This window comes from Nannobrachium achirus (assembly GCF_963921795.1).
Source record: "Nannobrachium achirus genome assembly, chromosome: 16".
Taxonomy (NCBI): domain Eukaryota; kingdom Metazoa; phylum Chordata; class Actinopteri; order Myctophiformes; family Myctophidae; genus Nannobrachium; species Nannobrachium achirus.
In genome coordinates, this window is record NC_137823.1 from 51934295 (window position 1) to 51958236 (window position 23942).

The 23942-nt window shown below is 42.7% G+C and overlaps 1 protein-coding gene across 3 annotated transcripts in view; it reads left to right on the top strand.

The window, feature by feature from the left end:
• LOC308301318 (exostosin-1) overlaps positions 1–23942 on the top strand; it is a gene marked incomplete at both ends in the record, with an annotated part of 354065 nt that overhangs the window by 259858 nt on the left and 70265 nt on the right. For all 3 annotated transcript variants that reach the window (XM_080745263.1, XM_080745261.1, XM_080745262.1), the window contains 2 exons: positions 5054–5173; positions 12852–12988. In XM_080745263.1, the coding sequence (XP_080601389.1) occupies positions 5054–5173; positions 12852–12988 (257 nt within the window). The remainder of the gene's footprint in view (positions 1–5053; positions 5174–12851; positions 12989–23942) is intronic.

Genomic DNA, 23942 nt, shown 5'->3' on the forward strand with positions numbered 1-23942 from the left:
TATTTTGCGGTTATTTCCTCCATTGTTCACAGCTGAGAAGCATTCGAGACACGGCCATGAAAACCAACCAATCAGAACACCGCACCACAACACCACACCGCCGAACCCCATCTTCTGAGTAGGGTTGTTCAGTGCGTGCACTCAACACACCAGTGCGCCGCGCACTGGATTTGCGAACGACAACGCACCAAGTGCACCGAATAAACGAACGACAACATGGCACACCAGTGCGTTGAGTGCGCATTTCCGAACGCACCCATAGACATATCAAAACTTTCCAAAGTGAGGAATGTCACTGTAATTAAAATCATGCATAACTATTACATTTTCATCACAGTGAAAATAGCAGATACACGATCTCACAAAATGTTGCAGCACTTATAGTAAAAAAAAATCTATTGATTACTCATGCCATAGAGACTTGAGTTCAATAATATTTTGTTGTATTTGTCGCATTCCTAAGACAAAAATGTGATTATAGTAAATGTACCCCCATTGATTCCGGATGGGGACCCAAATGCATGGCCCTGGATGCCATCAGGGTAAATTTACTATCACATTTTTGTCTTAGGAATGCGACAAATACAGAATATATATATACTATATTACTGAACTCAATTCTCCATGGTGTGAGTAATCAATAGAAAAAAAGGCATTTTGGGGGTGAACAACTCCTTTACAGTAAGTGGTTAAAAATGTCTTGACACACACAAAAAACAATTGCATTATCATTATTGCATTATTAATATCACATTTAAATCCTATTGAATGGGGCTCACTGTAAAATGTCAGTGCTCTTTCTTTGTCCCCGCCATTTCCAGGCCTGCTGGTTTCTCATCAGGCTGTTATCATTCCAGTAATGAGGATTTGGATCAGTAAGCTCCTTGATAAAAAGTCAACAGACGGAGCTTCTCCCGAAGGCTTCCCCCAAAGCTAAGGTTCAAGTTAGATGTCATTTATTTCTAAGCAATTTAGTCAGCCTTCATTACCATTTGCAGTGGTGCAAAGTAAGCAAGTACATTTACTTAAGTACGGTACTTATACAATTTTGAGGTATTTGTACTTTACTTTACTTTATTTGAACACTTTAGTTACTTTGCAGATATAAATTATAATATTATAAAACATACTGTACGTTAACCACTTTATCCTATTTTATTCCTCGGCTATTTGAAAATAGACAATCTACAAGCTCTGGAGCCTCTGGATCTGCAATTTTCAAACAATTTGTACTTTTTCTTTTGTTACTTAAAGTACATTTTGATGCCAACACTTTCATACTTTTACTAAAGTACATTTTGAATTCCGGACTTTTACTTGTAACAGAGTATTTCTATAATGCCGTATTGATACTTTTACTTAAAGGGGTAGTCCACCCCAATGGAGACTTGAGTTCAATAATATTTTTTAGTTTTTGTCGTGTTCCTAAGCCAACATTGATTATAATAAATTTACCCCAATTGATTCCGGATGGAGACCCAAATGCATTTGGGTCTCAATCAATGGGCCGGAATCAATGGGCCTACAAAGAGTCTCCTCAAATTATTGGCTTCGAAATGCGACAAAAACTACGAAATATTATTGAACTCAAGTACTCGAGTAATCGAGAGAAAAAAATCATACTTTTTCCACCACTGACCATTTGGGGCGTGTTTGTTGTTGAATGAAAGGTGATCATCTGTACTGGAATAGATTGAAGCATGAAATGAGTGATCTCACAGCTGGTGCTGCAATTACATGTGGATTGTACTGTATGTGATTTACCTCCATCTGAAACGCCTCGATTTACCCTCGTTGTTGTCATTTTGTTCTCAGACTCACACATCAAAGCGATTTAACAGTTAGGACCATTTTAAGATTTGTTTTATAAAAAAAGTTACATGGTATAACTTTAATGACTAGTATAGTAGTATTAAAATGTATTTTTTTATGTTGAATGTATTTGTATTTAAACTCATGAATGTAATATGAGTGTATAACTAAATGCGTTTGAAATTAAATCAAAATGTTACAATTCAGGATTCCAATTCAAAAGAAGCAAAAATAGCCGATCTACAAGCTCGTTTTGAGCTTGTAGATCGGCTATTTTTGCTTCTTTTGTAGGAGATACTAGACACAGACACACACACACACACACACACACACACACACACACACACACACACACACACACACACACACACACACACACACACACACACACACACACACACACACACACACACACACACACACACACACACACACACACACACACACACACACACTCTCTCTCTCTCTCTCTCTCTCTCTCTCTCTCTCTCTCACACACACACACACACACTCTTTCCTACTGTTTATTACGCCAATTGAGTGATAGCACCTGGAGAGTTGAATCCCATTACTTTCAATTACATCGCCAAGCACAACAATCCCCAACTGTTTAATATGTGGATTTGACTATAATCCCTGTGGAGAGGACGCACACACACACACACACACACACACACACACACACACACACACACACACACACACACACATTTTAAAACACAAACGCCGACACACTCGTACACGCATGCATTCTATCTCTCCCTCTATATATGTGCATGCGCACAGGCACACACAAACACACATAAACACACTCACAACAACCACAGCACCCCAGGCAGTGACTAGCACAATGAACACTTTGAGAGAGAATGGATAAGAGGAGAATTTACTTGATTTGATCTGCGGCGTTGTTTATATCCCACGGCAGAGAGAGAGAGAGAGTGACAGAGAGAGAGAGAGAGAGATAGAGAGAGACCGACCATTAAGGGCTTTGCACACAGGCGCGATTTTCAACCATTGCGTTTTTTGCGTTTGCTGCATGATTAAAACACATTGGATTTGGTGTGCAAACCTGCGCGGAATCCACACTGCGGATCCGAAAAGGATTCATAAAAGGAGTCAATGAGTTTTATACCGCATGCGACAAGACGCATGAATCGAACTGGGTTCGATCGGGAAAAAAATGCACTGCCGCAGCCACCTGGGGGAAATCTCGCAACCATCATTTTGACCGGAGGGTTAGCGACTCACCCCACGGAGGTTAGGGTAAGGGTTAGAGTTTGGGTGTCGAAAAGATGACATGTAGAAACAGCGAAGCGCTCCCCAGCCACCTGCCTCATTGGCAAATTCGGAGCCGGTGTGCATGAGGTCATAGAAAAATATTGTTTTCTTTAAAAAAATGAAATCGTCCCTTTTTCCTGTGTGAAAAAAACGTGTGTGTGTGCAAAGCCCTTTAACGCTCACAGCCCTGTCACAAACTATGTCAGCATGCCATGTCCGTGGTGCATCCCTAGACCGCCCAAATTTGGAGTGCGTTGTCACGGCATCAGGCGCAAACAACTCAGTCAGCTCCATATGGGTGCACAAAGGGGGCATATCGTCGTTGTCGGGTGGAAACCTCGTTTCTCCAAGTTTCAACTGTGTACATTCTAGTAGTGAAAACAGCAGATCTACCAGCACAGATCGGCTGTTTTCCCTAGTTTAAATAATTTTTTAAACTAGGGAAGGTTTCCACCCGACAACGACGATATGTAGGTGTGAGGGTGCATATAGCGGCCTGAACTTCTAATCCAAAAAACTGGCCACAGTTTTTACTACTCCCATCGGAATATGGAGGTTGGCACAGCAGCCATGTCACCTGTTGATGAGTGCGCCTCAGCCATAGTAACAAGGTCATTTTATCCCTAGACCATGTCCCCCTGTCTCCTGGGTGAGAGTTTTCACAGTGCTGGACAACAGACAATCAGTGGTTGCAGTCAGGCGTCACAAGTGGGGGGGGGGGGGAGTATATCTTTGAATGTGTTTTTTTAAGCGAACATTTGTAACTCAAATTTTGCTTCTGGGGGGGGGGGGGGGTGTCCCTGAAACTAAATATTTTGAGATGGGGGGGATCCGTGGCCAAATACATATAATTCTGGGGGTCCTTCAAATGAAAAAGTTTGAGCACCACTGACATAGAATTTTTTTTTCCAACATTCATTGAAACATTCAAAGACTTGCACAAAATGTTCACGATTTTTCAAAAATAGCAGATCTACAAGCTCGCAGTGAGCTTTTATATCTGCTATTTTTCAATAGTTAAAGCACAAAATAATTGTGCGGGCCGGGGCCTGCAGTGAATATACTTGTACCCAGGGCCCAGAATGTTGGTGCGACACCACTGGTTGCAGTGTGGCCCGCATGTCTCTCTGGGGATGGCAGGTGGGGATGCAGAGAGAGGGCAGCGAGAGGACAGAGCTCGTCTGCCCGTCTCTGGAGGATGGAGGATTTCCTCTAATCTTTCCTCGGAGCAACAGAGAATTACCCGTGTTCATCCTCCAACTCCCCCACTACGCCTTTCTTCACTTTCTGCAGCCAAGTCCTTTCTTCTCTCTCCCTCGACGTTGCTTAACCCATTTAGAAACGGGTACACATTATTGTGTATCATTATTTTATGCTTTAACTATTGAAAAATAGCAGATATACAAGCTCACAGCGCGGCGAGCTTGTAGATCTGCTATTTTTGAAAAATCACAAAAAATTTGAATTTTGACCCGATTCTATAAGTGTCTTTTGAATCCTTCTAAGATTTTTTGAAAAAACCTATGTTTCTATGTCAGCAGTCTGGTTAGCCATCGTCAAAGAAAAGGTCCTTTTCACTTAACTGGAGCTCAGTTAGTCTGTTCTTGAGAGACTACTATGTCAGTGGTTCTCAAACCTTTTCATGTGAAGGACCCCCAAAATGATATGTATTTGGCCACGGACCCCCATCTCAAAGTATTTAGTTCCAGGGACCCCCCCCCCCCCCCCCCAGAAGCAAAATGTGAGTTACAAACGTTCGCTTTGAAAATACATATATTGAAAGATTTGCACACATTTTCACGACTTTTTCAAAAATAGCAGATCTACAAGCTCGCAGCTGTGAGCTTGTATCTGCTATTTTTCAATAGTTAAAAGCGTTCAATAATCCTAGTCCTAAATGCGTTAAAATCCAACTTACTCCCCTCTCTCTCTTTTATCTCTCTCTCTCTCTCTTTGCCAGGTTCCCTCCATTACCCGGTCCGTGGGCCGCGAACGCATCTTGGCTCTCCGCCAACAGACCCAGTTCCTGTGGGATGCATATTTCTCCTCTGTAGCCAAAATAGTCTCAACCACGCTGGAGGTAAGCCTGCCAAAAAAAACACGCTTAAAACAGGGGGCTTCAGATGCAATATTGGGAGGGAGGAGGTGAGCATTATTTATTAAAAAGCATCGTATTCTTATCTGACTCCCAGCACCGAATACCAATACTCTCACCTCCAAAAGCGATCTTACGTTTTCCAGCCAACAAACATTCGACACTGATGGTAAATTTGCACTGCAATTGAATGACAGGCAGCTTTCATACAGTACCGTGCATTAACAGCTTGGCTGTCATTTCACTCATCTTGGGTGTCCTTAACACAACTAGTGCCTCTTAATCTGAAGGTTGCTTGGTGCCTCGGTGCCACGCAGTTTCCTCCATAGGCTGCCGCTATTATTTTGAAGGGCTGGAAGGGGGTTGTTTTTGTTTTTTTGGATTATCACTTGACGGCAACGATTACGTCATCTAGTCACATGACAGTGTGGGACAAGAAGAGGGAAGATGGCTGCGCCCTGCCTTGTGCCTTGTTTACATTTAGATCTGCTGCAAAATGTCTCAAAATGGCTATTTTGTTTAAATGAAGTTTCTTTATGGGCCTCTCCATTGACTTAACATTGAGGAGCTTCACTTCGCGTGCACGCCCAACGTGCGTTGTAAACAAATCGCCGACATTACCGATGCGGGCGGGACCGGAGCGACGTACAGTAAGTAATCATATCTTTACTGTATATACAGTAAGATTCACAGTCCTCACCGTCAACGGCGCCATGGTATTAACCCTTTCAATGACGGTGAGGACTGTCAACGGCAGCAGAACAGTTAATACATTTAGGCCTAGAATTATTGAATGCTTTAACTATTGAAAAATAGCAGATATACAACCTCGAGTGCCGCGTTGCGAGCTTGTAGATCTGCTAATTTAAATATTTGCTTCTGGGGGGTCCCTGGAACAACATATTTTGAGATGGGGGGTCTGCGGCCAAATAAATGTAATTTTGGGGGTCCTTGGTCCTTGAAAAGTTTGAGAACCACTGATCTAGAGGAAGGATTTATAAGTCGGGTCAAAGATCGAGTCAAAGATATTCAAAGACTTGCACACATTTTCAAGATTTTTCAAAAATAGCAGATCTACAAGCTCGCAGCGCGGCACTCGGTGCCGCGCTGTGAGCTTGTATATCTGCTATTTTTCAATAGTTAAAGCATAAAATAATGGTTAAAGTGGTTAAAATCCAACGCAATTCAGGCACGTTCCGGGTATTTGAGGGTTAATACACCCAGGCGTCCCCTCCCAAAGCTGAGGGGGGACGGGATGTTCTTTGCACAAAAGTGTGCCTAAACAACAGACGTTTACTGCCTCCAATTATAGCTTGTTCTGGAAAATGTAATCCGCATTAAATTGCAAACGGCATTTGCACATTTGCAGCACCATCCCGAGCAGCGATGGGTATGGTCATAACAATCTGAAAAATGTCCATGCCTTTCGCTCACGCACTGCACGACACGGCAACAACTCTTGATTAAGTAGATTGGCTATTTTTGCTATTCATTCGAAAGTAGGTACATCTTAATTTAGTGAAGTTGAAACCTTAACATTATTGCAGCAGAACTGACCCTAAAGCCACAGCAGAAACAAGCGCTACACCGGTGTTGTCACCAGATGCCAGCGTGGTTAGTAGGGTATGAAATTAGACCGGGGTCCACTGGCGGTCATTCACTGCTGTCCAGATGTGCTAAAAAACTCAGAGCCAGCATCATGCCATCAGGCTAAACATGTGTAATGAGCCGTTGTTGATAGCCACACACTGAGGATCTCTGTGTGTGTGTGCGTGCGTGCGTGCGTGCGTGCGTGCGTGCGTGCGTGCGTGCGTGCGTGCGTGCGTGCGTGAGCATACATGCATGCACGTATGCGTGCGAGCCTGTGTGTGTCCGTGTGTGCATTATGAGTGCCACGGTAGCTTTTCATTGTTTTGGGAGACATCACAACATCTCAGAATTAAATGTAACAGTTGTTTTTCAACTAATTATTGGAATTACTGTATCTGATTTGGTCTGTTATTACAGTAGGTTCCTGATGTTAGCTACAGGAAGCTAACATCAAGCCAGTCTTTCGTGTACATGATAGTGCTTGATGCTTCATATATGAAGCGTCAGCGTTAGTTTATGCAGGACACAGGAGTCATTCCGCCCAGCTGTAGTCAGCTGTCAGTCAGCTCTGTTCTCATACCTCATTATCATATCTGCTGGTCATTACATCACATGACTGCCATACTCCAATCAAAGCTCTCGATCAGTAAGGAAGGCTCCTTTAAATACGGCTTGCTTTCTCTACCTATGCTTGGTTTCCGAAGCTTTGGAATCATTCGCTGCTAGCTGCCTCCTTCTATAGTTTAATTCCGCTCAGTATCGCTCTGTTTTCATCTTTTTGTGCATTTCTGCCGTGGTTTGTTTTTGTATTCAATATAACTTTTGGGGTGGTTGTATTCTGTCTCCCTGCTCTTCTTCTGAGACATTTAGATCGTTTCAAAGGTCATGCTTCATCCTACTGTAGACACAGGATTCCACACAGTTTTGACCTGATGGTCAAGATTCAATTTATCCCACTATTTTTACCATTAAAGGAAAATTCCAGAATAAAACATATTAATCCTTAATCAGCCTTTTATCACGTCTGTACATACCTGGTATGATGGATTTTTATCATAGTCCTTCCAGTTTTTACTTCTCCTGGACTCCTCAGATCTCTCTCCCACAGCCAAAACGGCGGTCAATTGAGGTCCTCCAAAAGCGCTAATTTTCACCGCTGCAAAGTTACTTTTTTCTTCATAAATCTTCTATTTATAGTTCAAAGAGAGCCAGTAATCCACTGTTTTATCGCAGCTTGAGGGAAATGGCCGTTGTTTACATGATCCCAATAGTAGCACTCACAGAAGAAGAATGAAGTCTCGCGTCTCGCGTGATTACCGCACCCCCTTTAGCTTTTTCTTTAGCGCAAATGAAAGCCTTCTCCTGGAGTTATTACAGCCAGTATGTACACAACAAGGCATCGTGGTATATATATAAAAAATAAGAAAGCAGAAGAATATAATCTAGTTAGTCTGTTGATCGCTAGAATCTAGTAATATGACTGAAAAGGATTCACAACAAAGCATTTTAACGGACTTCCTGTAGTCATAAGGTAATTCTATTACCTTTATTTATTTTTATTTTCCTCAATACATTTCTTCGATTTTATTTATTATTTATTCATGGAATTACTTACAAAATGTATTATTATTTGTAAACAATGTAGGCTACAATATAATCACAAAATAATCGTATTTTCCTCAAGACATTCTGCAATGCCTCACCAAATAAACTTTAGGTAAAAAGTACCTCATGAAAGACACGTTTCTGTGGAATTTTCCTTTAACTTAATAGTAAAGCATTTCAGCAGGAAACTGGCTTCAAATCGTAGAAGAGGATGCTTTAATGTTAATTAGATATCATACGATTTAAAAATGAAATCCTTTTTTTAAGACTAACCGTGTCTTATACGCGTATTAAAATAACTTTTCCTTCTAATCAAGTTCTGATGAGAAAGCTCCCCCTCACACACGCACGCACGTGCGCACGCACACGCATGCGCACACACACGCATGCGCACACACACACACACACACACACACACACACACACACACACACACACACACACACACACACACACACACACACACACACACACACACACACACACACACCTCTTAGCAACATACTGTACAGCTGTGAGAAAAGACTACCCATCTGTAGTGCAAAGACATAAAAAGTAAAGCAATCACACCTGTGTAATTTACACCCATCTTTTATAGTTCAGTTTAGAACACCTGTCTTCCAAACTGTGGAATAAACTCCCACTTGCCGATTCATTTTCCACAGCTGTCTGAAAACTTTTTTTTAATAGATGTTAATTTATAGGGGTGTAACGATACATTTCAATAGCGATTCGATACATATCACGATACATGGTTGACGATACGATACATGGACGATATTGGTTCATTCATGGTGATACAGTACGATACGATTCGATTCAATGATTTAAAATCGATATAGTAACTATTTAGCAAAGACATTAAATCTGTGTGAAAGGTGTGGATAGTGCAGGTTTTTAAGGGAAACATGTATTATTATGGATATAAATAAGTAAACACAGTGATGATCTGCCAAATACATGGTCATTGTATATTGACAAACCCGCACCTTGACATGAACCCAGAGATTACACACATTTATCGATAGACCAGTGTAGCTATATGGAAAGGAAAAGTAATTAAACCCCTCCTTTACATTTTTTCTTCTTAAAAATGCTAAATACAATGCACAAGTAGGTAGTATCGATACAATCGATTCTTTGCACTGCCGATTCGATACGATACAAAATAAAACGATACGATTCGATTTTAGCTGTTTTCATTTCGATATACTTCGATTTTTTAAGTTAAAAACGATATTTCGATACAGTTACTATATCGTTACACCCCTATTAATTTAACTATGATCATTTGGTTACTTGTTACACTTATTTTACTGTGTAAGATGGATACATTTTGTTCCATTCAGGGGTTGACACTAATGTCTCAGAGGCACTTGCCCGTCGGGCAAGTACGGGTCATGTCCTACTTGCCCAAAAGTCATGCCCACTTGCCAGAAAAGTTAATTGTTCATTATAAAATGATGGGCAAGATTTTAATTACCGCTCTAAGACATATTTCTTTACTTTCTGAGGCTGTGCAATAAAAAATGTCATACCTCCAATCCAAATCCAAATACCTACATAGCTACGATTGAATATGTCTGTGGTTTCAAACGTTATTTTATATTTTAAGTGTAGCAACATTTAAAACAGCATATTATAGGCAAACCATGCACTTATTTTAAATTCCACAGACCAGAAGACAGCCCTCTGGCCACGTTCAGGTGTTTAGACAGATATCTTGTGTTGTGTTACGGTTGCGTACCCTCTCAAATGAGCACTTGCCCGGTCGGGCAACCTGAAAGTAAACTTCACCTGCCGGAAAGGTTTTATTTACCTGCCAGGGGCAGGTGGGCAAGCCTTAGTGTCAATGCCTGCCATTTCACCAACCTTAAGAATGTTATTTAGAACAGAAATCTATAAGAAATCATGTATGGTAAGCAAGAAATCCATGGGAACTGACAAACTGTAATGACTTGCTGGCTCTGAGTCTCTGAGTAGACTATATATTTTGGCTCAGAACCTCTCAGATTGATCAATTTTTTTTGTGTCAAATGGGTGGCTTTAACTTTCTGGTGCATTAGAAAATCTGTACATTAGAAAAATGGCATAGGGCTAATGGCCCTCATTTATCAATGGAACGTAGAAACCAGCCTAATTATGAGCGGGTTGACCAATTATTTGTGGGTTGGTGGTTCAAATCCCGGCTCCTCCTGTCAACACATCGAAGTGTCCTTGGGCAAGACATTGAACCCCTAGTTGCTCCCGGTGAGCTGGCTGGTGCCTGGTTTCCTTCTGCCATCGGTGTGTGAATGTAAAGCGCCCTGGATAAAGGCGCTATATAAATTTAACTGTAGTAAAAACAATGCAGTGTGGAAAATCTTTGATGTGGAGATACAGTAGTAATTTACTACTAGTAAATCACTCATCTCATTCGTGAGTCAGATTCCCGAAACTCATTAGAAGAGAAGAGAAGAAAAGAGAAGAGAAGAGAAGAGAAGAGAAACATAACAAATCAAGAACAGAACAGAACTAGATGCTAAGCCATTAGTGAAGGAATCCTTTCATCCTGACAGAGAGGTTTCTCAGCTACAACATCGGTGTCACTCACTAGCTTTCACCTCATCCTCAAAATAGAATGAAACCTGTCATCCTTTTTGTGTGTGTGTGTGTGCGCGCGCGCGTGTGTGTGTGTGTGTGTGCGTGCGTGTGCGTGTGTGTGTGTGTGTGCGTTTGCGTGTGTGTGTGTGTGTGGTGTTGGGTGACAGGTGCATGCAGGGTAGAGATTCAGGGCCGGTTCTAGGGTTCAGGTGGCCCTAAGCAAGATTATTTAAGGTGGCCCCCCACTGACGGACGTGCAAACTTATTAACTGTCTTTGAATCGCCAAAACCAAAGTTATAAATAATAACCTCTCCTTCTATCTAGTAGAACATGTGGTGTCTGTTAGCACTCAAGCATGTATCTACTAACTACACACATAGGGTTGCCAACTCCCAGAGATTCAAATATGGGATACATCCTGGCCGCGGGCGGCCGAAAAAAATGTTTTGAGGGGCGGTCAAAACTCCAGAAATGCATAGAAATCTGCATTTTGGCACAGATCAGACAGTTCTACCTATAACACACAATAACGTTTACAATGGAGGTAAAACATTATTAGATCATTCTCTCTGGTTAGTTAAAAGCTATTAAAACAAAAACATGTAGGCCTATGCTCTAATGTATAATACATATCTATTTCTAGACACTGTTTAATTTGTCCAAAAACATGAGTGTAATGTTATAACATGAAAAAACAATTGATTTGAATCAGATTCATACAAAACATCACACACCTTCATCCTGTGTTCTTTTGGTCTCAAATTGCAACTTGTAGGCCTATTCAACTCTACAGTATGTGGCATATTTTCAATTCTGTTGTTCTTGTGTGAGATCTTAATTTTATTGCACATTAAAATAATAAGTAGCATTTGGATAGGGTAGGAGTGGGCAACTTAGATGATGGAGAGGGCCACTATATTTCACAATCACCCCAGAGGGCCACAATGCATATTGTAAAAAAATAGATCTTCAAGCATTGCGATGATCCATTATTTTCACATTTTTTTTACATTGGAATCCTGTATTTCTTTAAGCAATCTTTTAACTGGAATCCTGAAAAGTAACATTATTATTTAATTTCAAATACATTTATATGTTCGTATGTTAACCTTATGAAATGCAAATACATTGACAAAAAAGACTATAGCACTGGTCATATAGACTGAAGTAATTAAAGTGGGTAACAGCTGAAATCAATAATATATCAGTATTCCAATATTAACCTGCGGGTCTTGGCCACATGTCGAGAGGGCCACTTCACACTCACTCCACAATGCATATAGTGAAAAATAGCTGATCTACAAGCTCAAAACGCGGTGCAGTCTTCTCCCTGTGATGTGGCCCCCTTATGGTTGTGGCCCTAAGCGATCGCTTATGTTGCTTAACCGGCCCTGGATTTAACTCTTGAGAATGTACCTGTTTACAGAAAGACAAGAGAGCAATTATTTTTTCAACCTCCATACCACGGTGTGTGTCTCTCTCTCTCTCTCTCTCTCCCCCCCCCCCCCCCCCCCCCCCTCCCCTTTTCTCTTTCACACGTTGCCACTTTTAATTTTTAGTGAACCATTCAAATCCTCCACAGCCAAATGCTGGAAAATTACCCGGACTGGGAACACACTGCATATGCCTGTGTGAAGAAAAGAAAACGCTACACATCTGTAGTGTGAAGAGATAATAAGCACAGAAATCACACTATTACAACACCCATATTTCACGTTTTTTGATCTTTTTCTTTCTGTCTCTTACTCTCTTCCCACCACGTTGCCCTCTTTCCCTCTGTTTCTCTGTTCGTCTCCTGCCACCCATGTCCGTTGCTGTCCACCTCTTTCCGGTCTTCCTTGTGTTTTGTGTTACCTCTAACCGCCATCCAATCTCTTCACTCAGATCATACAGGATCGTATCCAGTCTCACGTGTCGAGGAGCAAGCTGTTGTGGAACTCGCTGCCCGGTGGCCTGTACGCTCTGCCCCAGTTCTCCACTGACCCCAGCCTCTTCCCCTTCTACTACGCCATACTGGGTATGTATGGAAGCCTTGACTGAAAATGTTAAAAAAAGAGATTGGGTGGGCGTCACCAGGGACGGATTAATTGAAAGATAGGCCCTGTGCGCCCAGATCGCAAAGGCCCCCCCCCCCCGCACCTCCACCTCCACGCCGCCCGCCCGCACGCGTCCCGCACCGGGCCGCTCGCATCCCGTATCGGCCCGCGACCGCAACGCACCGCGGTGCTCGGCAGCAGCTAGCGGAGTCTCGAGTCGAGCACTGCTTGGACACGCACCGCGGTCCGCGGGGCACCCCAACAAGCCAACACACAATGTGCGCACAAGTTGCGTCACTGTCTGGCCAAAACCTCTTAACTCCATTTTTTAACACCCTTTACATCTGAGTGTTTGAACCAATGGAAAGTAGTAAAAAGTGCTTGGGACAAAACCTCCTAACTCCACTTGAGCTCATTTTCACATTACAAATATCTCAGGAATCTCTGGCATGGTGGCCAAGAACATCAGGAATATGTTGGGAATCTCGGGTGAGGAAGCCAATAAAACACAACACAAACACAAAACACTTAACGTGGACCTGTTGTCTGTTGTTCACAAGCAAATGCATATGCATGTATTCCCACAGCTGTCACTGCCTTAGGTTTTTCCAACCTGCCTCAGTTTATGCTACAGTATAATACAGTATCTACAGCGCCGCCGCTACTATGACGCGCGTGCACCCAACAGCCAGTAGTCAGGCACCAAAATGCCTTGTGGCGGCCCTGAGTATCTATCTCACTTTTACATTTCTGTTCTCTATGAACGAGGTGTGTCATGAGAGATTAAAAAACTCTGATCATTTTGTTTTGATTCCCAGCCTTTCCATCAATAACCATTTGAAATCTAACGTTAGTAGACAGAAATGTAGAACACTGTCCCAGCTATAACTCCAAAATGTTAAACCGGACGAATTGTTTGTTATCCTTCATAAGAAACAGTATTTGACACATTATAATGCGTTTTGCTTACACACTTTTTGCATTCTGTGGCCTCCTGTGTACAGCATGTGTCATATTGTTCTTTGTGTGCGACATCTCATAGTGTCAAGTGAGATAACAAGCCAGTGATGCTAGCATAGTGAGAGTGGGTTTGACATTGATCTCAGAGAAGAAAAAGCAATCGTTCCAATTATTGTCGAATAACCTTCGACATCCACTTTTCTGTTCTTGTACAGCATTCTGAACCACAGCAGCAAGCAGTCTCAGATTGGCTAAATGGTTACCTGGAGGACTCTATTTATACTGTGTCTGATGACTTTGAGTTTATGCAAAGCGAGAGCAGCGAGCGGCAAGGAAACCGCTGTCTATTGTAATGGTGTTTACACAACAAGCTCGCCGGCGAGGAGGAGACAGGTACAGACAGGGGTGTCGCACCACATTCTGGGCCCTGGGTACAAGGATTCACTGCGGGCCCCACATTAATGTTCTTCATAGGGGGAGGGGGTTTAACCCATTTAGACTGGGAACCCATTATTATGCATTATTTAGTGCTTTAACTATTGAAAAATAGCAGATATACAAGCTCACAGCGAGGCACCGAGTGCCGCGCTGTGAGCTTGTACATCTGCTATTTTTGAGTCTTTGAATATTTCAAATCCAAAGGTTTTTTGAAACACCTATGTTTCTCATCTCAAAATATTTAGTTCCAGGGACCCCCCAGAGAAGCAGAATTTGAGTTACAAATGTATGCTTAAAAAATACATAGAAATACACACACAGATTTGCACACATTTTCACAACTTTTCAAAAATAATCTACAAGCTTGTTATAATCTACAACAGGGGTCCCCAAACTAAGGCCCGGGGGACGGACACGGCCCGCCTCCACATTTGACCCAGCCCCCTGAACAATGACGCAAAAAGAAAAAAAAAAATAATAATGTTGCTACTACAACCTCACTTTGCCCTAGTCATAGAACGTGAACGTGAGCCCCCCAGAACGGAATAATGGCAAAAAGGTTGAGTAAGACTAAGAGGAAAAAATAGATTCAGAATGCAGGATATTTAACCCGCAGTGGACACACGATTATTTTTTTGTTCAATGCAAAGAAAAGGCTGTTTGTCTCATCTGTCAAGACACGGTGGCGGTATTCAAAGAATACATTCTGCGCCGACATTATGAATCCCGTCACAAAGACAAGTATGATAGCTTGCAAGGCCAAATGCGAGCAGACAAACTCTCAAAGCTAAAAAGTGGACTGTTAGCTCAGCAGACTACATTTGTACGCCAAACTCAGCTGAACCAATCGTCAGTTCGGGCCAGTTTCCGTGTTGCTCAGCTGATCGCAAGCGGCGGTAAACCTTTCACTGAGGGAGAGTTTGTCAAGAAATGTTTGAATGTTGTTGTGGAGGAGGTGTGTCCCGAGAAGAAAGATGTCTTTAATGCCGTGAGTCTGTCGGCGAGTACAGTCACCAGACGCGTTGAACCCCTGCGATAGGCACCCCTGCGATCGTCACACTTTTTCTGTTACAAACTGACCCTGGCCCCCCATCAGAGAAGGGAAAAGTTATGTGGCCCTCACTGGAAAAGTTTGGGGACCCCTGATCTACAAGCTTGTAGCAGTGCGGCACAGAGAGTGCCGCACTGTAATAGCTAAATAATTAATGCCCCTCCACCTTGGGCCCTAGTGACTCAGTCCCACTTACCCCCCCTTGTGACGCCCCTGAGTGGGAGCAGTAAGAGAGGCATCAGAAACACTACTTAAATATTGGACTTTGGTTCCAATGGATAGTGGTTCTTTTTTTCTCCAAAAATCATCCAGCGGGCCGGAATAGACCTTTTCACCCACCGGCCGCCAGTCTGACACCTCTGATTTATACCCTGTGATAATGGACGTTGTGTGTACTAACTGAAGCAACTGCTACTGTTGTCACTCTAGATATAGAAAGCATAACATGTAAATGTAAGGCAGTTGCACTGTGTACTGTAGGAATGATTGTGACTGTGTTGTGGAAGCAGGCCAATAGAAAACGCACTTATCATATAGCCGACATAATGAAACCATTTATGAAAACATTTCTTAATTTTTAAAGGGTGCAAAAAAGAAGGTGTGATCTCAGGGCAAATTTGGGGTTGGTTGATTAGACTTCACACACTGGTGCACTTTCATGAATCTGTTGATTTGGAAAAGCTACCAACCATCAGAAGGAGAGCAGCAAAACATTTATGACTTACGGCATACTATATATATATCTATTTTATAAATATTCAATAATAGTATGGATATTTGTACAAAATGCAAGCATGCAAAAAAGAAAAAAGTGTTAATTTAGCAAAATGTGCCATACGGTACTTCAAAAGTATTGAACTGGCTGAGATTTACCCTTTAAGCAAAGTTTCCCTGTTCTGTTTAGCTAATGCACCGACACCACATTCCATTACAACACACTGACCCCTGTGAGAATCTGGCTTGGTATTTAGCCAGGGTCAATAGCTGCAGTCCCATTAACCTCTGTAGGTGAGTTGTTGGTCTGCCTCAGCGCTCGCTGCCATGGGGCTTTAGTGCAGCCTCTAACAGGGACGTGCTGGCCATTGGGAAAAGCGGGAAACTCCCGAACGGCCGGTTCATTCCCGGCCGGTCCAGGCCGGCCATTAGGAAAAAATTAAAAATAAAATGTCTTCGTTCCATTTTGGGGGCTGGGCGGCCAACAAAGTAAATCGTCACTGTCGGGCAGAAACCTTGTATCTCCAAGTTTCAAATGTATACATTTTTTCGCAAAGCAAAGCCCTGCTTCGTCATACAAGGCCATTGCACAAAAGTAGTGAAAACAGCAGATCTACAAGCACACAACGCCTCGCGGTGCGAGGCGTTGTGTGCTTGTAGATCGGCTGTTTTCACTAGTTTAAATAATTTTTAAAATGATAAATACAAAACAAACGGTTTTGGACATACAAGGTTTCCACCCGACAACGACGAAATATAACTCATGTACAGTAATTGGCCCACTGGCTTGTCACTTGTCATGATCTGAAATGGCAAATCTTTGAGTAGCAGCAGCGCTATAGAGAGAGATCTCTCTCTATAGCGCGCAATGAGGGCCTCTCCAACTCTTTTTCCCGGGCTGAATCAGGGGCCCAGCATGTCCCTGGCCTCTAGTCACCTAGTGTAAACTGTAAAGGGATAGAAAACAGAAGAGACCGCACGGAGGGAGAGATGGTGAACGTTTAGGACAATGCACAGTAAAACCCTCTGTGTTGATTTAACTCACAATGGACACACTAACACACTAACACTTTGTATTGGCTGACAGCCACCCTCAGCAATGCCACGGTTTATAGATTGTATCACTGAATAAATTACTTTAGATAAAACTGTATTCATTCCCGGAGTGAAATTCAATTGTTACAGCAGAATAAAGATTAAGGAGTAAAGGCAAAAGAATACTCGGATTAGCATCGCTGTAGGCCTATAGACAAACAAAAACAAGAAGAAGAATATAGCTGCAAGCAGCAATACGGGGGCCAAGAAATGCAATATACAATATGCAAAACGCGATATGCAATATGTGTAATAAGTCATATAAACATAATAGACTGAACTTGAGAGACAGAAGAACAAAAATGCATTGGAAACAGCTGGACAGAGGTCTGAGGGATTGCGGATATTAAAATGCCTTTTATCAAATTATCCAAAGATCATGTGTAGAACATTTCACGCATATTGCTCTAAAGTCCCAGGAGAAGTATGGCTTTAAGTGTTTTTCAAACTACTCAAAATGGTTGGAAATCTTGGAAAGAATATAGTGGAGTGTATGTTGTTTTGTCTCGTTTTGGGATCTTTTGGGAGGACTTTCCACCCGCTGAGGGAATATACAGGAGACAACAAAACATCTTTGCTGTTGGTTAGAATCCATGTTGTCCTTGATGCTCGTGTCTTCTTGACATCAAGAGTTTTAACAAGTTTCAAGGGTTGATGAAACTTGAGCTTCACTTGAGTTCAGAAGCTTTGATGGTGCCTGAGAAAGGGAAAAAAAGGGAGGCGAGCGGAATAAGATTGAGAGGCGGTGCGTAGTCGATGTGTGTGTACGTGTACACACATCGTGCGTGCTTGTGCGCGGGCGGACCAAGCCAATTCTCAGCGGGATAGAGACCATAACTCAGATAGATGTTTGTCTTTCTCTGAGGGCTTGTGGACACGAGGGATGAGAGAGGGGGAGGATGGGGTGATGGCTAGAAGGAGGCCCGGGCCAGTTTGGTTTATGCCAGCGCCGTAAATCACCATTTTAGCTGCTGTCGTCTGCCACACTCCTGCTAGGGGAATAGCTCGTCGTCAATGTCATCTATATACGACACGCTCCCTCTGCTAAGTTTCCATAATATTTTGATGGCGAAGCACTTATAACTTTTCCCTGGTAGTTTGCAAAGTTGGGCTTACTCTTTAGCAGCGAGGAAAGATGTTGTGGCTGCGAGGGAAAGCTTTATTTGACGGTTTTTAGTCACAGCTTAAGTCCAGTTTGTGCATTCTGTGTGTGTGTGTGTGTGTGTGTGTGTGTGTGTGTGTGTGTGTGTGTGTGTGTGTGTGTGTGTGTGTGTGGTTTTGTTTTATGTTGTGTTGAAGTTTCTTTGGTCCACACAGTGCTACATTACTTGCTGCTGTGATATGCAGCACAATGAGGTTTTTCAAATCTTGGGGATTTGCTTTGTTTATCATGGATGTATGCAGCAGCGGATGAGTTCCAGGGAAGAAAACCGCGGAACAAAAGCTTATAAATGAAACGTAATGTATGTATATTTGATACGTTTTTTGGAGCAAATGCAAGCATTCCACATCCAATCTCCTAAAATAAGCAGTTTTTCTATGACCCTGGGGAGGCACGGATGACTTGTGTGCATGTGTGTGTAATGTATGTGTGTGCGTTCACGTGTGTGCATGTGACGGCACTTTCTAGTGTTTAGGTATCCACTTACAGATGAGCAGACAGACCTAACCAACTTGCACACGTACTCTATCACACACGCATGAACGCACATACTGTACGCACACCCACGCACACATACTACAGGCACCCACTATCATGTCGTTTCCAGGCCCTTAACTCCACAATCCTCTTTCAGTTGGCTTTAACACTGCTGTGGACCCATGAGGATGTGCCAGGCCCAGCACAGCGGAGGCTGAAAACACTGGGATGTCACTGATTTAAAACCGAGTTAGAGAGAGTGCACTGTAGAGCACTGGTTCCCAAACCATCTTTAATTTCAAGCACCCCCAGAGAGCGCACTAATGGAACCAAATGAACCCTTGCGTGGATGAATAACTGAACCAATTACTCAATGACTGAATGAATGAGTGTGTTTTTTAATTGAAGAGATTGATGAGAGATTGGTGAACACATTTGTGAAAGACTGGATGCTTTGGTTAAGTCTATGATAAAATAAAGAAAAATCTCATTGATCTCCTCATACATTTTTCTCCTCTACACCTTTTTGCTCACAATAGCCGATCTATAAGCTCACAGCTTGTACTGTACATCTGCTATTTTCACAAAATGTTAGCCTAGTAACATGCCCAGAATAGTGAAAGTAGGGTTCAAGTGGTTAATAGTGCCACTAAGGGTTTTATAAAGGACAATAATTGAAAGCAAGTACTGTAGCAGATCCAGCCAGGCTGGCTCTGAAGACTTGATGTATCGATATAACACTGCTGTTGTTCATAATCATATGGTATTTACAGGTAGTCAATAAAGCGCAGAAGCTTTAATGACAAAAACAGACACATCAATTGTGTGAAATTGCACTTGTGCATTCACCACAGAACACATTTTTAGCTTTTCCCAAATGTAAGTGCAGTTTAATCGATCTTTTGCCAGGCTATGGAATCTGTAGTTGTAGCCGTGGTTCCAAGTATTGACTAGTAGAGTTTATTAATGGATACTTTTTTCCACCAATATGTAAATTATTTGACAACTACTGTATAATAACAGTAAGACACCTAAGGGCGAAATCTGTCTTGGCCATCTGTCTTGGCCATGTATGGATTCTGTTAGTGTGGTTCTCCACAAATCCAACACACCGTATACAGAGTGAGTCCAAGTAATATAAATGTAACTTGGGTTTAAGTCATATCTAATGGAGAGACATTATTCAAAACAGATTCATTTTGACCCATTGCCATGATCATTTACCTCCGCTGCGCAAACGCTGCCACAATATAAAAGCTGACATATCACTCCATCTCGTCCACAGGACAGAGAGAGTAATGTGATCTTTAGACGGCCCTTCGTTTGCTGAGCACGATCTTTCTGGTTCTTTGGCGGCAAGCTGAATGTTTCATTTGATACTTGACACTCATCTGCTCCGCGGATAATGAATTCTTCTGTCCGGCCCGTGAAGAAATGTCTCTTCATTAGTTTGTCATTGTGCCTGTGGCTCTTTGGCTGTAGGTTCAGAGGGTCGATGTCTGCTACGTCTTCACTGTGACTAGCAGCTGCGCTGGTGTTAAGGCTAATGAGGCGCCGACACAGACACGCCCCCAAACAGACAGGACAGCACAGAAATGATGCGTTTCACCAGGGACGTGCTGGGCCCCTGATTCAGCCCGGGAAAAATAGTTGGAGAGGCCCTCATTGCGCGCTATAGAGAGTGATCTCTCTCCATAGCGCTGCTGCTACTCAAATATTTGCCATTTCAGATCATGACAAGTGACAAGCCAGTGGGCCAATTACATGAGTTATATTTCGTCGTTGCCGGGTGTCCAAAACCGTTTGTTTTGTATTTATCATTTAAAATATTTATTAAACTAGTGAAAACAGCTGATCTACAAGCACACAACGCCTCGCGCGTTGTGTGCTTGTAGATCTGCTGTTTTCACTACTTTTGTGCGACGGCCTTGTATGATGAAGCAGGGCTTTGCTTTCCGAAAAAATTTACACATTTGAAACTTGGAGATACGAGGTTTCTGCCCGACAGTGACGATTTACTTTGTTGGCCGCCCAGCCCCCAAAATGGAACGAAGGCCGACATTTTATTTTTTTTCCTAATGAACCGGCCGTTCGGGAGTTGTCCCGCTTTTCCCTATGGCCAGCACGTCCCTGCGCCTGCGTTTCACAGCATCACTTTTTAGATGAATCCTTCTATCTCTATCTCTTTTAGTCTATGTCAGTGGTTCTCAATGTTTTCATTTCCTGGACCCCCATTAGCATTAGTTACAGACCCCCACAAGGAACCCTGTAAGCAACTGTATTTCTCACAAAATACTTTATTCATTTTTGTTGGACCATGGGTGAAATGATATTGTATAAGCTTTTTCAATCCCATATAGCCTGGAGGGTTGATGGATCTGTGGTTGGATAGTTTGTTTTTAGGCCAACCGGCCTAAAAACAAACTGTTGCAATTGTTGCAACATTAAAAATTATAGTAGGTTGATACCCTCACAAAAACATGCAGTAATCCTGGTCTCAATAATGCCTCCCCCTGGCCAGCCGGGGCGCCTGATGGAGGGGAAAGGAACTGGTTGGAATAACGTGTTCCTTCCACGCGCTACATCCATACCAGGGAAATCTCCACTGTCAGGTGAAAAGAAGCAACTTGGACTCCTCATGCATAGAAGGAAGCATGAGGTCAGTCCGTTGTCTCCCCAGGTGCGGCAGAGGGAGAGCAGAGCCCAGGATTACATAGGCAATTGGCACTGGGTGAAACAAATGGGTTAAGAAAATTGTGGGATAAAAATGTAATTAAAAAAAATCACACCCGTGTGAAGTGAGCGGTGGTGGGTGGGTGCAGCGGGGGTTGCAGTGCTTAAGGGTAAAAATACGCGACCGCAGGTTTCCCGGGGAGATGCGTCTTGACCCAAGGAATCCAGGGAAAACATATTTTTAATTTTCCGACCTACGGTTCCAGAGTTGCGAGGCAAGTGGTCCGTTATAGCGCCACCATGTGGCCAAGTGGAAATGCTTTTGGGGATTCGTTGAGTATGCCACCCCCGACCTGTAGTTGAAATTCAGTGTTGACTCGACGGTTTGTTTGTGATTTATGGCTATTGTTTGCAAAACGGGCCCCTCCCGCTAACTTTGGAAGCCCGTTACGAACGAACGGAATGGACTATCGCAATATCCCTTGAGTATGTTCATTGCATGGGTTCATAGATCATGTGTACCATTTTTTGTGCAATTTGAAGAAAATATGTCGGAAAAGGAACAAAAAGTGTGTTTTGGAGAAAATTCAAGATGGCGGAAAATCTATCCTGGCGCAAATGGGCGTGGCCTATATCGGGAGATGCGTCTTGACCCAAGGAATCCAGGGAAAAAAGAATTTTAATTTTCCGATCTACGGTTCAAGAGTTACGGGCCAAAACGTAAAGTGGGCCGTTATAGCGCCGCCATGAGGCCGAGTGATGTAATTATTTTTCGATTTATTCTTAAAACCATTATGAATCTCCTCTCCGAGGTTTGAAACTGTAGCTCCTATGGTTTACGAGAGAAAAATACTTGAAAGTGATTTCTTGCATTGTCCCATTATAAGTCAATGGGGACAATTAAGCGTCGTTTTTTGCCGATTACGTCGGCATGGTAAGGCGGATCGGAACGAAAGGTAATAGAACACCTTTCCCGGCCGAGCCGCACATTTTGATGTATATATTGCGCGACTGGCGTAAATGGTGCGGCACTAGTTACGCGCCGAAGTCATGCTACATACAGACACACACACACACACACACACACAGACACACACACAGGACCACACGGCCACGTATAGGAGCGGTCACCACCGCTCAAAAAAATGAATTATAGTACATACTGCACAGTAGCTTTGCAATAGCTCGGTACCTTTGGACACAGCATCTTCGTCTGTACAAATATACTCAACTTTAATCATCAGAAATGAACGAACCGCGCATCAAAGTTGTCAGTCTATCTTGTCACTGCCACTGGAGCCAGGCGGGTGCTCCTCTAAAGGACCAGTCGTGTTCTTTTAAACACCAGACGGGCACACCTTGCACGTCCAGATATAGCCCTGGGCCCACCTGAGAGGTCTGGTTGTGGGGCATGGTGTCAGAGAGATGGATAGAGCTACACCAAAGAGCACTCAGGCTCCAGTTAACCATGATGATCGTTCTATTCCCTAACTGCCACATCCACCTACAGTAATGCTCAACCAGGCCGCGTGCCTACAGCGCTCGCTTCCTTTGGCACCATGCCACGTACGGTACTGTTCTGAAAGGAGTAGTAAGGTATATTGACTCTATTGAGAGTTACTTACAACACTCCCTTAGACTTCTGTTGTAAATGAAGAATATTCAGAAAATATTCAATATCCAATTATTGTTTATTGCCAAAACCAACTTACAGCGGATTTGGAATTATTTTTGTTTAAGTGTGCTCAGACATAACAACAAGAACAAAAAGGATGCAGAAGTAACACCAATAATAATAGTTCAAAACAAACATTGAATCCTCATAATGGGCGTTGATGAAGCACACGCAATTTCAGCTTGACCCACCTGATGGCTGCTCAGATGGTCATGATCAGCTCTCAGCAGTAGGGGGTAATATGCTCTATGTACGTAAGGAAGGGGCCCAATTTATTTCCAACATGGCTGCTGTGCATAGTGCAGCCCCCTGAAAAGGGGGTCCTACTGGAGCCAAGGTTTGGGTCAGTGATTGGGTATCTGTCCTAGTTTCTTCAGCTCCCTTTTTCTTCCACAGTCCAGTGTCCAAGGGCTGCCATATTCTCTTGATCCATTATGACATCATTGGTACATAGTTAGGAAGGTTGGGAAGCACTGCATGGACTGACACATAAACCCACAGAGCCGCTAGCTGATTAACTTGACAGGAAGATATTATGTGAATTAAGTGACATTTGTTTGGAATATAATTAAAATGTTTAATTACTTTAAAATGTTAAATGTTAAAGCGTGTGTTTAATTGTTTATAGTTTTGCTGAGGGACACTTCAACAAGTAGACATGGGAGGATGCCAGGAGGTTTGATTAACAGAGAAC